We start from the raw sequence: 16,019 nt of genomic DNA, 5'->3' as shown, positions 1-16,019 counted from the left end.
ACAAGGATCAGTGCTGGGTCCTCTACTTTTTGTCATTTACATAAATGATTTGGATGCAAGCATAAGAGGTACAGTTAGTAAGTTTGCAGATGACACCAAAATTGGAGGTATAGTGGACAGCGAAGAGGGTTACCTCAGGTTACAACAGGATCTGGACCAGATGGGCCAATGGGCTGAGAAATGGCAGATGGAGTTTAATTCAGATAAATGCGAAGTGCTGCGTTTTGGGAAAGCAAATCTTAGCAGGACTTAATGGTAAGGTCTAAGGGGGTGTTGCTGAACAAAGAGACCTTGGAGTGCAGGTTCATAGCTCCTTGAAAGTGGAGTCGCAGGTAGATAGGATAGTGAAGAAGGCGTTTGGTATGCTTTCCTTTATTGGTCAGAGTATTGAGTACAGGAGTTGGGAGCTGAAAATGTGTTGCTGGAAAAGCGCAGCAGGTCAGGCAGCATCCAAGGAACAGGAAGGGCTCTGATCTGATCTCCAGCATCTGCAGCCCTCACTTTCTCCTACAGGAGTTGGGAGGTCATGTTGCGGCTGTACAGGACATTGGTTAGGCACTGTTGGAATATTGCGTGCAATTCTGGTCTCCTTCCTATCGGAAAGATGTTGTGAAACTTGAAAGGGTTCAGAAAAGATTTACAAGGATGTTGCCAGGGTTGGAGGATTTGAGCTATAGAGAGAGGCTGAACAGGCTGGGATTGTTTTCCCTGGAGCATCGGAGGCTGAGGGGTGACCTTATAGAGGTTTACAAAATTATGAGGGGCGTGGATAGGATAAATAGACAAAGTCTCTTCCATGGGGTCGGGGAGTACAGAACTAGAGGGCATAGGTTTAGGGTGAGAGGGGAAAGATATAAAAGAGACCTAATGGGCAACTTTTTCACGCAGAGGGTGGTACGTGTATGGAATGAGCTGCCAGAGGATGTGGTGGAGGCTTGTACAATTGCAACATTTAAGAGGATGGGTATATGAATAGGAAGGGTTTGGAGGGATATGGGCCGGGTGCTGGCAGGTGGGACTAGATTGGGTTGGGATATCTGGTCGGTGTGGACAGGTTGGACCGAAGAGTCTGCTTCCATGCTGTATATCTCTATGACTATGACTCTAAATCATTTACGTAGACCAAGAACAGCAGAGGTCCCAACACTGAACACTGTGGAACACCATTAGTAACAACTCTTCATTCCGAAAAGCATCCTTCGACCACTATCCTCTGTCTCCTATGGCTAAGCCAGTTCTGGATCCATCTTGCCAGCTCACCCCGAATACCATGTGACATCATCTTCTGTAGCAGTCTACTATGAGAGACCTTGTCAAAGGCTTTACTAAAGTCCATGTAGAAAACAGCTGCTTTTCCTGTCAATCATCTTTGTCACCTCCTCAAAAAACTTGATCAAATTAGTGAGGCATGGCTTCCCCCACTCAAAACCATGCTGTCTGTCGCTAATAAATCTATTTGCTTCTAAATCCATATCAGTCTCATCCCTGAGAATTTTTTCCAATAATTCCCCGACCATCTGATGTGAGGCTCACAAGCCTGTAATTTCCCAGATTATCTCTGCTAACCTTCTGAGACACTGTGACAACATTGGCTATTCGCCAGTCCTCTGGGACCTCGCCTGTGGCCAAAGAGGATGCAAAGATGTCTGTCAGTGCTCCAGCACTTTGTTCTCTTGCCTCCCTCAATAATCTGGGATCAATCCCATCAGGACCCAGGGATTTAGCCATCTTAATAACGTTTTAAAATGTACAACACCTCTTCCTAATTAATAGCAACTTGGTTTTGCCTTCCCTGACATCATCCTCCACCAATTCCTTCTCTTTGATGAATACCGACACAAAGTATTCATTTAGAACATAGAACAATACAGCGCAGAACAAGCCCTTCGGCCCTCGATGTTGCGCCAACCTGTGAACTATTCTCAGCTCGTCCCCTACACTGTCCCAAAATCATCCATGTTTAGGACCTCACCTACTTCTTATGGCTCCACACATAGATTCTCCTTTGTTCTTGAGAGGGCCAACGCTTTCCCTAGCTACCCTCTTGCTTTTTATATGTGTATAAAAGGCCTTTGGATTCTCCTTAATCCTGTTTTCTAGCAACTTTGCATGACACCTTTTAGTCCTTCTGATTCCTTACTGAAGTTCTTTCCTACTTTCCTGATATACTTCAAGGACTTTGCCAGTTCCCATCCTCCTAGATCTTACATACGTTTCGGTTTTCTTTTTGACCAAGATTATAACTTCCCTGGTCATCCAACATTCACGTACCTTGTCATACCTATTCTTCATTCTTGTAGGAACATGCCATTCCTGAACTCTTATCAACTGCCATTTGAAATACTCCCACATATCTGATGTGGATTTACCCTCAAACAGCTGGCTCCAATCAAAATTCTCCAGTACCTGTTGCAGTTTGCCTTCCCCCAATTTAACACCTTCATCCAAAGACTGCTGTTGTCCCTTTCCATGAGTACCTTAAAACTTGTGGTATGATGGTCACTACTCCTGAAATGCTCCCCCACAGAAACTTCACTCACCTGGCCAGGCTTATTTCCCTCAATCAAGTCCAATATTACCCCTTCCCTCATTGGACTGTTTAGAGTCACAGAGATGTACAGCACGGAAACAGATCTTTCGGTCCAACTCATCCATGCCAACCAGATCTAGTCCCACCTGCCAGCATTTGGCCCATATCCCTCCAAACCCTTCCTATTCATACACCCATCCAGATGCCTTTTAAATGTTGCAATTGTACTAGCCTCCACCTCTTCCTCTGGCAGCTCATTCCATACATGTACCACTCTCTGAGTGAAAAAGTTGCCCCTTAGGTCTCTTTGATATCTTTCCCCTCTCACCCTAAACCTACACCGTCTAATTCTGGACTCCCCCATCCCAGGCTAAAGACTGTGACTACTTATCTTATCCATGCCCCTCATGATTTCATAAACCTCTAAAATGTCACCCCTCAGCCTCCAACACTCCAGGGAGAATAGCCCTAGCCTATTTAAACTCTCCCTATAGCTCAAATCCTCCAACCCTGGCAACATCCTTGTAAATCTTTTCTGAACCCTTTCCAGTTTCACAACATCTTTCTGAAAGGAAGGAGACGAGAATTGCATGCAATATTCCAACAGTGCCTAACCAATGTCCTCTACAGCCGCAACATGACCTCCCAACTCCTGTACTCAATACTTTGACCAATAAAGGAAAGCATACCTTCACTATCCTATCTATCTGTGACTCCACTTTCAAGAAGCTATGAACCTGCACTCCAAGGTCTCTTTGGTCAGCAACACTCCCTAGAACCTTACCATTAAGTGTATAAGCCCTGCTAAGATTTGCTTTCCCAAAATGTAGCACCTCACATTTATCTGAATTAAACTCCACCTGCCACTTCTCAGCCCATTGGCCCATCTGGTCAAGATCCTGTTGTAATCTGAGGTAACCTTCTTCACTGTCCACTACACCTCCAATTTTGGTGTCATCTGCAAACTTACTAACTGTACCTCTTGTGCTCGCATCCAAATCATTTATGTAAATGACAAAAAGTAGAGGACCCAGCACCGATCCTTGTGGCACTCCACTGGTCACTGGCCTCCAGTCTGAAAAACAACCCTCCACCACCATCCTGTCTTCTACCTTTGAGCCAGTTCTGTATCCAAATGGCTAGTTCTCCCTGTATTCCGTGAGATCTAACCTTGCTAATCAGTCTCCCGTGGGGAACCTTGTCGAACGCCTTACTGAAGTCCATTTAGATCACATCTACTGCTCTGCCCTCATCAATCCTCTTTGTTACTTCCTCAAAAAACTCAATCAAGTTTGAGAGACATGATTTCCCACACACAAAGCCATGTTGACTATCCCTAATCAGTCCTTGCCTTTCCAAATACATGTACATCCTGTCCCTCAGGATTCCCTCCAACAACATGCCCACCACTGACGTCAGGCTCACTGGTCTATAGTTCCGTGGCTGCCCTTACCACTCTTCTCAAACAATGGCACCACGTTAGCCAACCTCCAGTCTTCCGGCACCTCACCTGTAACTATCGATGATACAAATATCTCAGCAAGAGGCCCAGCAATCACTTCTCTAGCTTCCCACAGAGTTCTCAGGTACACTTGATCAGGTCCTGGGGATTTATCCACCTTTACCCATTTCAAGACATCTAGCACTTCCTCCGCTGTAATATGGAGATTTTGTATGATGTCACCATCAATTTCCCTACAGTCCTCTCTATTGTTTTACGATGTTCAAATACAGGGTAATGTTCACTTACATCAGACTCCTGCAATTGTTATTAACTTCTCTTCCAGAACCACCCCGAGTACAGTAGCAGACCGATGGTGAATATGTCTTCTCAGCAAAGGCTAAACAGGTTAAGACTCCATTCACTGGAGTTTAGAAGAATGAGAGGTGATCTAATTAAAACGTGTAGGATTCTTAAGGGATAAATGTTGAGAGGATAAATGTTCCCTCTCATGGGAAAATCTAGGATCATAGGCATTGTCTCCAAAAAAAGGTGCCAATTTAAGACTGAACTCAGATAGGGAGGAATTTCTTCTCTCAGAGCATTAAGGGTCTGGAACTCCTTGCCAAAGAGAGCTGTGAGGGAAGAGATTGTGTGTATATTTGAGGTTGACACGGTTTCTTGATCAGTATGGGAATCAAAATTCACAGGGAAAAGACAGGACAGTGGACCTCAGATCAGTCATAATTCTATTGAATGATGGAGCAGGATCAAGGGCCCAAACAGCCTACTTCCGTTCTTGTTACTTATGGTCTTACAGTCTTAACAGGACTCATGTGAATTCACACATAGACAATCAGGCTCTGGAATGAACTCACTTTTACAATTTGAGGTTGCATGAGAATATTCAGGTGCACAATTAACAAATGTGTCAGCAGCAAGCAAGCTGAAGAAATACTGGAAAAAGCAGTGTTAAAGACATGAAGATATTTGATATTGGTCACAGGGAACATGCATGTGGAGCTCAGCTTGGAGTCAAATAGGACCTTGAATTATGAACTGCCTGTTCTTCGCCCCCACTCAGAGAGTTGTCAGGGAGAGGGTTGGAATCAATGGCTAGGGAACATGGTTTATAGTGAGGGAACTGTAGGCAAGTCTTCAACCTTTCTCACGTTTAGATGCAGGAAACGGTTGCTTATCCAGGCTGGACAACAGCTAGAGGTAGTGGAGATATGAGGTGAGGAGCTGATGGTGAGGTACAGTTGGCTGCTGTCTGTGAACACTCTGAAAACTGGCATGTTTTACAGTAACAGGATGAATCCAAATGGGAACACAGTTGTGGGTTAGCCATGGTTCAACAAACTGATCGTTGAATGAAAAGATTGTGACAAAAGTCAATCCAATAGTGCAGTAGAGCTGTTAATCCAAGGGCCCCTCAAGCAGCCATGAAAAATTCCACTCCACTATTTGGAAAGAGGGAGTCATATCCCCATGACCTGACTAATTTCTATCAGATAATCAATATTAAAGCAATTCATCCAGGCATTTATCATATTGCTGTTTATGGGAGTTTGCAGTGTGCAAATTCATAGCATGTTTCCTACTTTACGACAGTAGTTACATTTTAAAAGAGCTTCTTCAGCTGCAAAATGCCTTGATGCATCATGAGATGGATAAAATGGTATAGAAGTGCAAACCTTTCTTTTGCAAACAAAATTTGATATGCAAGGCACTTCGTACCTGAAACATTGAAATCTGTACATTGCAAGATAGGCTGTACACATCTGAATAGAAAGGACTGATCACTAGTTGAGCTAACAGAGTGTGGACCAGTTGCTAACCTATTTTGTAGGAGTGGTTGCTTGTGCAAAGATAAATGCAGCGGACAGAAATGTGTACTTTCAATTGAGTTTGTTGTCTAACAGTAGCTCTGAATCACATGACAGTCTAATGAGATATTAAGTATTATGTAATAAACATATCCTGTTTGTCAAGATTAAGCCTTGCTTCTGCCAAAGACTTCATCCTACCCCACTTGATGTTGGAGGAATTGGGGACAGGGAATCTGCAGAAGGCATCTCAGTTGGTTCCACCATGCTAACTGAAGGCTCAATTTTGTTATGTATCCCAAAAACTTGCACACATCTTTCACAGCTCACATGCAGTTATTGACATTCATTCTTTCTGGTAATAAATGAAGTTTGCACTACATTATTTCCATAATTTAATAAAGTTTACATTCTGAGCAAATTGATGGCCTCAATGATTTAATTCTAAATCCATCTCCTTCAACATTCTAGTCTGAGATACAAATGCTACATTGTGCTGACCACAAACCACGTACCTTCGTATTGTATTTCATTCTTGCTACTTAGACTCTTTGATGCACTTCTCTTCCCCAAAATGACTGTCAGCAGAAGATATCCCTGACCCAGCAGCGGTTCAGCATTATCCTATAAGCAATACCAGGCGAAACCCATTCTGAGGCATTTTGTCACCTGTTCCAATGAGACTATTAGCATATACAGGATTCAAGTACACCAGTGAAGTACTAGACTTCAACTTGGCAATTGAGTGAAGCTGAAAGGGAGAAATACAATGGTTGTGAATCTGCTCATGAGTGAAAGTGGGTGAGTTATCTCACTCAATGATTGGATTACATGCCAGTTTCTGTGTCAGTGCGACACTGCCCATCTCTCCCCCCCTCCTCCTCTTCCTCCTCCTCCCTCCCCTCCCCTCTTCCTCCTCTCCCCTCTTCCTCACTGGAACAGAGATGGGTCTAATAACTTTAAGGCATAAAGTCGTCTGCACGTGGCTCCAATGGCAATGCAAGGTTTAAGAATACAAGGACTTGTGGGGAATCTAATAACATGATTACAGAAAAGCATTGAATAGAATGGCAGTAGGAATAATTAAATTCATTCTGTATAGACAATTGTTAAAAAAAAATGGCACTTCATATGAATCATGCTCAAACCCACAGCTATGCTCCTTGCAGGAAAGGTGTAAGATGAGAACTAAAGGTTTGAAGTGTCGGTGTTTCCAGATGATGCTGCTCAGAACTCTTGAACTGGAGTGCAAATTTGAGAAACTCTAACATGTAATAAGGCATGAAGGATTTCTGGAGAAATTTTTGCCAAGAGTACTGGCACTTGACTGTAAAATGGAAGTTCAGCAAGGGAAGAGGATGACTGTCAATCAGCAATGGAGAGATGAACTGAGTCCCACACACATTGATCCTGGACAATGATAAAGTATTTCTAAATACTTTTCACCCATTTGTTCTTGGGATGTGGACACCAGTCCCCAGCTGCCCCGGATAAAGCGATGATGATCTGCTTTCTTGAACTGCTGCACTTCTTGGGTATGTTAGGGAGACAGTGAAGGAATATTGATATAGTTCCAAGTTAGGATGGTTTGTGGAGCTTGGAGAGTAACTCGATGAAAGGAGATGAAGTGTTAAAAGCACACTGGGGGCTAGGAGTTCAAGTGAAACAAAGTGGATCCTAAGATCCCCTCTAAATATTACTCAACTAGCTATTTGGAAAATAGATCAGAAAGGTAGGCACTTGACGACAGATATATTGTGAAAAAGAAATTTCATGAGACCTTGGCAGATGGATTAGATGGAACTGACCCTCAACAGAGGAGTAAAGCTCTGAACGAATAGAGTAAACAAGGTTGCAGATCTTAAATGGATATGTGAGGGATGGGATCAATCAGGAAAAACAACAAAATTGATAATTTAAATAGAAATTAAACTGGATAAGTAATCAGGTCAGATGATGTATCCAAAAGATTGAAATATTAAATAACTAAAATAATTTCAGCAGAAATGACAATGACAATTCTGTTTTTAATACAGTATGAGAAAGAACATCACAACAGAGAGACTGCTTCAGAATTTTGTTACCCATGTAAGGGTTCTGTGTATTTAGTTGGTGGGCAAGAAACACATCAAGTGACTTCAGGGTCCAAATATAGCTAAGAGAAAATCATATGGTGACTACTGCAGGGATATGACCCCTGATTGGTCATTACTAAGACTGAAATATTCCTTGTTATAAAATCCTATCGGAAGGATGTTGTGAAACTTGAAAGGGTTCAGAAAAAATTTACAAAGATGTTGCCAGGGTTGGAGGATTTGAGCTATAGGGAGAGGTCGAACAGGCTAGGGCTGTTTTCCCTGGAGATTCGGAGGCTGAGGGGTGACCTTATAGAGGTTTATAAAATCATGAGGGGCATGGATAGGGTAAATAGACAAGGTCTAGAGGACATAGGTTTAGGGTGAGAGGGGAAAGATATAAAAGAGACAAAAGATATAAGGGGCAACTTTTTCACACAGAGGGTGGTGCGTGTATGGAATGGGCTGCCAGAAGAAGCGGTGGAGACTAGTACAATTGCAACATTTAAAAGATATCTGGATGGGTATATGAATTTGAAGAGTTTGGAGGCAGGTAGGACTAGATTAGATTGGAATATCTGGTCAGCATGGACAAGTTTGACTGAAGGGTCTGTTTCCATACTGTACATCTCTATGACTCTAAGCATAGAGAAGTGGGAAATGGAGGCGAGGACCCTGGTGCGTTTAAGAACACCACTATTATTTTAACAAGAAAAAGTATAGCTGAGGGGAAAAATAAGCAGTGCAAACCCCAAAGTCAGAATGAAAGACTAAAAATTGTAATACAAAGCTGCCAAACACATCACCTGGTGTCAAAATTACACTGTATTCATTCTGAAATTGGACAGGCTTGAATCAGAGAGTTATTTAATGGGAGATTTTAAATTTCATAAACTAGGAAGAGCAGAGTAGCAGTGAATTTCTAAACAGAGTTTCCAGGTAGTTTTCTGGAGCAATCTGTTTTAGAACCAACAAGAGGGAAGGTTATAGTAGATTTAGTCCTGAGCCAGACTTAGCTAATAATCAAATATCAGGGGTTATTTACTAACTACATTCATGATATGGTCAAATTCAAATATCAGATTTAGTCCATTTACTGTGTACAAGCTCCCTGTAGAGCAATCCAAACAATGTCCATACCTGTACGGTTTCTGTAGCCCTGAAAATTTCGCTCACTCAAATGTCCATCCAACTTCCTTCTGAAATCATTTATTGTTTCCATTTCAACCAGCTTCACAGACAGTGAGAATCAATATTATTACTACTCGCTACATAAAGTACTTCCCTGAATCTCATGCTCTAACTTTCTAGTCTGTCTCTCCTCGTCCACGTAGCATCAGAGAACGGAAACAGCTTTCCCTTGTTTATTTTGTACAAAACTGCAATAGCCTTGTACACCTCCATCAAATCTTCCCCCATTTTGTTTGCTCCAAGTAGAACCATATCAGAATCTCCAACCTAACCTGGTAGTTAAAATCCATTATCTCTGGAGCTATTCTGGTAAATTTCCTCCACACTCTCACAGATTCTCACATTCTACCTAAAATGAGGAGATCAGAACTCAATTCTCCCTTTGTGGCATAATCAGAACCTTACAAAGATTCAGCAGAACTTTTCTGATTCTGTACTCTATCATATTTATGAAACCTAAACTCCTATGTTTTGCTAACTGCTCTCCCAATATGCCCTACTACTTTCAAATACGAATGGCTCTCTGTCCCTGCACACTCTTTAAATGGTGCCCTTGAGGTTATATTGCCTCTCAATCCTTTCTGTCAAAATACATGACCCCACAGTTCTCTGTTCTAAATAATATGTCACTTGTCTGTCTAAACTTCTAACCTATTGTTGTTCTTCTACAGTCCATTGGTACCATTCTCACCGTCAGACAAACTTCCAAGTTTGGGATGACTGACAATGCTAACATTTCTCTATATTTCAATATTGTAGTCATTTATATTTAACACATAAAAATGCACTGACCATCACGATGCACCACTGTCCACCGTCCTCCAGTCTAAAAAACAACCATTTATCACCACTTGTTGTTCCTGTCCTTTAATTTCATGAACATCAATGAAAAGTTAACCAGACTTTTGTATGTGTTACTTCATAAAACTTCATTAAAATCAATTTTTGACAAGTACTGTGATGTCGTGTGATTTTGGCATTAATGAAGGTTTTGTGTTTCCAATCAATAATTTTGCATATTTCTGTATCATTCTGTATCAAATTTAAGGTGAAGGGTGGAAGGTATAGGGGGGATGGCAGGGGTAGGTTCTTTACCCAGAGAGTGGTGGGGGCATGGAATGCGCTGCTGTGGGAGTGGCAGAGTCAGAATCATTGGCGGCCTTTAAGCGGCAATTGGATAGGTACATGGATGGGTGCTTAAGCTAGGACAAATATTCGGCACAACATCGTGGGCCGAAGGGCCTGTTCTGTGCTGTATTGTTCTATGTTCTATGTTCTATTCTCATTGAATCACACTTCGTGATGAAGGGATTCAAACTGGATGATTCAAGTCCGAGAAGGAAAGGGCAGCAGATACATGGGACCATCACCACCTGCAAGTTTCCCTCCAAGGTACTGAACATCCTGACTTGGAATTATATTGCTATTTAACAAATGTTTACCAGATTTCTTCCTGGGATGGCAGGATTGACGTATGAAGAGAGACTGGATTGATTAGGACTACATCCACTGAAGCTTTGAAAAATGAGAGGTGCGATCTCATAGAAACCTATAAGGTTCCTAACAGAACTAGACAAGGTAAATGCAGAAAGGAAATTCCAGATTACCAGGAAATCTAGAACCAGGGTCACGGTTTACAGAGAGAAAAAAATACACCCAGAGATTGGTGAGCATGTGGAATTCTCTGGCTCAAAAAGCAGTTGAAGCCAAAACACTTGTTTCAATAAAGAGCTATTGTTCTCAGGGTTAAACAAGTCAAAGGGTACAGGGAGGAAGCAGAACCAAGGTACTCTTTTTAAAAATTCATTCACAGCATGTGGGCATTGAATTGAATTGATCTGAATTTATTGTCACGTGTACTGAGACACAGTGAAAAGCTTTGTCTTGCGAGCAATATAGGCAGATCACATAGTTAAGTAGCATAGATGAGTAAATAATAGGTAAACAGTGGCAAAAACAAAAACACATGTACAGGCAAATGTTAAGGGTTAAGAGATTGCTGGCTAGTCCAGCATTTCTTCCCATGCCAAATTGTCAAGAGGGCAGTTAAGAGTCAGCCACATTTCTGTGGTTCTGGAGTAACATGACCAGACCGAGATTTCCTTCCGTGAAGGACATTAGTGTACCAAATGGGTTTTTCCAACAATTGGCAATGGTTTCATGGTCATCACAGACTCTTAATTCCAGGATTTCTTTTTCTTGAATTCAAATTCCACTATCTACCATGGCAGAATTCAAACTTAGGTCCCTAGAACATTACCTGGTCTCTAGATGAACAGTCTAACGATAATATCACTAGACTGTCACCTGTCCATCTCCCACCGAGTTGAATGCTCAGCCATGATCATATTGAATAGTGGAGAAGACTCAAAGGCCTGAATGGCCTACTCCCACTCCTATTTTCTACATTTCTATGCTACAACGTCGCTCGGTCAAACTCCCAAAATTCTCTCCCTAAGGCATTATGGGTCTACCTACAGCATATAGATTGCAATAGGCCTTCTTACAAGCTCTATCCACCTGATGCCAGTCCTGAAAATCAACATAATTGAACATTTTGGGAATAACTAAAATAAGGGTAAAGTTGCCAGTCAAGACGACCATTTGGCTGCTCTCACAGAGAAACACAAAACTGGTGGAAGGTTTATCTGAGGGTCACCACACCTCACGCAAAGGGGCAATGCTCCTTTCATGGTACCTCAGCCAGTGCAAGAATTAACACTTGCTGCCAGCATCACTCTACTCCACAAACTAGCCATCCAGCCAACTGAACTAACGTACACCATTTTTTCAAGCTAGATAACACATGATCCACCTGCAGTTGGATCTATCCAACTTGACCGATCAAAGATTAATTGCATACTATGTAGTGCAGTGTAAAATTACAGAAATATACGGGACTTTTAAAAGTCCGATGTTTCTTTTCTTTTCAAACAGTAAAAAGCTCTAGGCAGAGCTCTGAGGCCCTGCTAAATGTGACTTGTGACTTCAATCAAGCCAATCTAAGGAAGTGTTGCCCAAGTACCACCAGAACATTACCTGCTCCACCAAAGGCCTGAACATTTTAGACCACTGCTACACCACTGTGAGAGATGCCTACCGCTCCATCCCCCGTCCTCATTTCGGGAACTCCAACCACAATGCTGTACTTCTCCCGGTTTACAGGCAAAAGCCAAGTACGAGACCCCCCTCGCGGATACAGGTCCAATGCTGGTCAGAGGAGGCAGTGGATCAACTCCGGTGCTGTCTGGAATCGGCTGATTGGGTCATGTTCAAACAGTCTGCAGGTATCTTGGACGAGTACACCACCACCATCACAGACTTTATCAGCAAGTATGAGGAGAACTGCATACCGAGGAAGTCAATCCAGGTGTTCCCCAACAGGACACTCTGGATGAATCAGGACATACAGAATCTGCTAAAAACCAGGCGTGAGGCCTTCAGATCAGGAGACCCACTCAAATATAAGGAATCCAAGTATGACCTTTGCAGAGCCATTAAGACAGCTAAGGACCAATACCGATCCAAACTAGGGACCCAGACAGATACCCGGCAACTATGGCAAGGATTGAATGACATAAGGTTCTAAAAAGAGATAGTGCAAGATAGCAGACAATGACATATCTCTTCCAGATCGTCTCAATGCCTTTTATGCTTGCTTTGAGCAGAATTTCGGTGGAGAGGTAACACGTACTCTGACAAGTTCTGACGAACCTATCACTGCATCAGAGGTCAGGTCAGTTTTCCATTGTGTGAATCCAAGGAAAGCGATGGGACCAGATGGAGTACCAGGCCGTGCATTCAGAACATGCACAGATCAACTGGCAGAGGTCTTCTCGGACATCTTCAACCTCTCCCTGCAGCAGGCCACTCTCCCTGCCTGTTTCAAGAAGGCCAACATCATCCCTGTGCCTAAGAAGGCTCATGCAGCATGTCTCAATGACTACTGCCCAGTGGCCCTAACTTCAGTGGTCATGAAGTGCTTTGAAAGGCTGGTCATGGCATTAATCAACTCCAGCCTCCCCACGACTCTTAACCCACTCCAATTTGCCCATCGGACCAATAGATCCATGTCAGATGCCATACCACTTGCGCTTCACTCCTTCCTAGAACATCTTGACACCAAGAACAGCTATCTGGGCGGCACGGTGGCACAGTGGTTAGCACTGCTGCCTCACAGCGCCAGAGACCCGGGTTCAATTCCCGACTCAGGCAACTGACTGTGTGGAGTTTGCACATTCTCCCCGTGTCTGCGTGGGTTTCCTCCGGGTGCTCTGGTTTCCTCCCACAGTCCAAAGATGTGCGGGTCAGGTGAATTGGCCATGCTAAATTGCCCGTAGTGTTAGGTTAAAGGGGTAAATGTAGGGGTATGGGTGGGTTGCGCTTCGGCGGGGCGGTGTGGACTTGTTGGGCCGAAGGGCCTGTTTCCACACTGTAAGTAATCTAAAATCATCTAAAATCTATCTAAGAATTCTACTCACTGACTACAGTTCAGCCTTCAACACTATTATCCCCTCGAGACTGATTACTAAACTTAGTGATCTCGGACTAAGCCCCACTGTCTGCAACTGGATCCTGTTTCCTGACCCACAGGCCACAATATTTCATCGCCACTAACACTCAACACTGGAGGCCCCCAAGGGTGCATACTCAGCCCCTACTGTACTCATTGTATACCCATGACTGTGTCGCCAAATACCAGACCAATGCCATTTACAAGTTCGCTGATGACACCACCATAGTCGGTCGAATGTCAGATGGTGATGAAACAGACTACAGACGGGAGGTGGAAGACCTGGAAAAATGGTGCATTGAGAACAACCTACCTCTCAATGCCAGCAAAACCAAGGAACTCATTAGTGACTTTCGGCAGTATGTTACTCATACCCCCCCTACACATTAACAGCACAGAGGTGGAACGAGTGGAGAGTACCAAGCTCCTGGAGTGGTCATCCACAACAAGCTTTCTTGTTACACTGGTTACAAAGGCCCAACAACACCCCTTTTTCCTCAAGCAGCTGAGGAAATTTGGCATGACGGTGAATACCCTTGCTAACTTTTATTAGTGCGCAATCAAGGGCATTCTGTCTGGATATATCACTACCTCGTATGGCAACTGTACTATTCAAGATCGGAGACGGTTACAGAGAGTGGTGAACTCAGCCCAGACAATCATAAAGGCCAACCTCCCATCTACAGACTCTATCTACCAAGCACGCTGTCAAGGGAAGCCGCCAGCATTCTTAAAGATCCATGCCACCCTGGAAATGTTTTTCTACAACCTCTACCATTGGGGAGAAGTTACAGAAGCCTGAACACACGCACCAGCCAGTTTTGTAACATCTTCTACCGTACTGTTATTAGAATACTGAATGGTCTCACAAACTCTTAACATTTGCCTGTACCTGTGTTTTTGTTTTTGCTGCTGTTTACCTATTATTTACTATCTATGCTCCTTAACTAAGTGATCTGCCTGTATTGCTCGCAAGTCAAAGCTTTCCACTGTGCCTCGGTACACATGACAATAAATTCAACTCAATTCAATTCAATTCAGAGAGGAACAAAAGAGATTGGTCTATGCCCACTGACCATTAAAATGTGGACATCCACTTTGAAAGACAATCAGAAATGCCAATGAATCATTTCTTTTGCTGGTATTTATGACCCTATGGTATATAAATTGTTTTCTTACAATTATATATATAATGTCAGGTATATAGTTCTGAGTGCTGTACTTTAGAATGGGTTTACAAGCTTTGAAAGGAATTTGGTACAGTTGCACCAGAATATTGTCCCCAAATTGTTAAATTCTAACAGATTACCTAAACGAGAATACTTTAAACTCACTGGAGCCTAAAAAGTGGTTTGGCTTCTCACTCAGAAACACCTCCGCGTGATAGCAACAGATTTTTCGCCCTGGGCAGCCCGTTCTACAAAATAATTTTACATCTCAAGTGGTCAGATTTTGTGTGAAGCATACTGGACTAGGCTGGAAAGGCCGAATGGCCGTCTGCGTGTTTTCCTGTTCCTTAGCACAATTCTGATTTCAGGACGGAGAACATCAGTGTGACAGGTAGCCGTGCCCATCGCTCTACACCTGTCTTTCCTTGCCCTGCAAGTGCCCCCACCCTCTCAACTCCACATTTGCCCTCTCGCCGTTTTACCTGCTCCTGGCTCTTCTGCTCTGTCCTCGGATGCTGCCTGAATTGCTGTGCTCTTCCAGCACCACTGATCCCATCCATCCTCTTCTGCTCTTGTCTGTCTTTCTCTCTCCGTCAGAGGCTGACGTCTCCTGGTCCTCTGCTGGATACTGCTCCGGTTCCGAATGGCATAGCCAGGTCGAATCACACTCGCCCACCGAGCCGGGCTCCCTAGCACTCCAGAATTGTGAGTTTCCCATTAACGAGAGGCCAATGCCCAGAGACAGCCGTGCACACCCATACAAAACCACCCATCCACCCTGGGCTGCCACTTATTTCAGCGGCTTCGACCTGCCTCTTTGGAATTATAATTAATAAATAAAAATTCTACACACATTCGGTTAGTTTCTAGCCAAGCAGGAACATACACGCCCAGTGAAACAGAACAAGGTAAGTTGTTGTTCAGTGTAATATTGACGATCTATAATACGAAGACTCTCTATGCTATCTCGACTGACCACTGCCCCGGGCCGCCTTTTAGCACCAAATTCTGGGTTGTTTCGGTCAAACTTCCGGCTTAGGGAAAGGGACAGAGTAACCGAGGAAGATAGACAAATCTGGGAAAGGGAACCGGCGGCATCTGCTGTACAGTGCTCACATTGCAACCAAATACTATTTCAGACCAAGTACCAAAAATTAACCTCACAGTAGCTCACTTGCTCTGACCACCTCGGTCCTGACCTTGGAAGTTTCGTTCAGCCCATAGTACCCCAGGCTAATTAAAGCTGAATGGAATCCCACATTTCCAGGATA

At 43.4% G+C, this 16,019-nt stretch overlaps 1 protein-coding gene across 1 annotated transcript in view; it reads right to left on the bottom strand.

The window, feature by feature from the left end:
* ogfrl1 (opioid growth factor receptor-like 1) overlaps positions 1-15,718 on the bottom strand; it is a 75,507-nt gene extending 59,789 nt beyond the window's left edge. Inside the window, 2 exon segments of the mRNA XM_087975747.1 lie at positions 14,914-14,996; positions 15,231-15,718. Of these exon segments, the coding sequence (XP_087831873.1) occupies positions 14,914-14,996; positions 15,231-15,466 (319 nt within the window). The 5' untranslated portion in view covers positions 15,467-15,718.
* Positions 15,719-16,019: the final 301 nt, after the last annotated feature.

Source organism: Chiloscyllium plagiosum, unplaced genomic scaffold (genome assembly GCF_037043375.1).
Source record: "Chiloscyllium plagiosum isolate Xiang-an unplaced genomic scaffold, Cpla_swu_hap1 HiC_scaffold_3, whole genome shotgun sequence".
NCBI classification, from domain to species: domain Eukaryota; kingdom Metazoa; phylum Chordata; class Chondrichthyes; order Orectolobiformes; family Hemiscylliidae; genus Chiloscyllium; species Chiloscyllium plagiosum.
The sequence above is the reverse complement of the archived record's forward strand: the minus strand, read 5'-3'. Positions and strand labels throughout refer to the sequence as shown.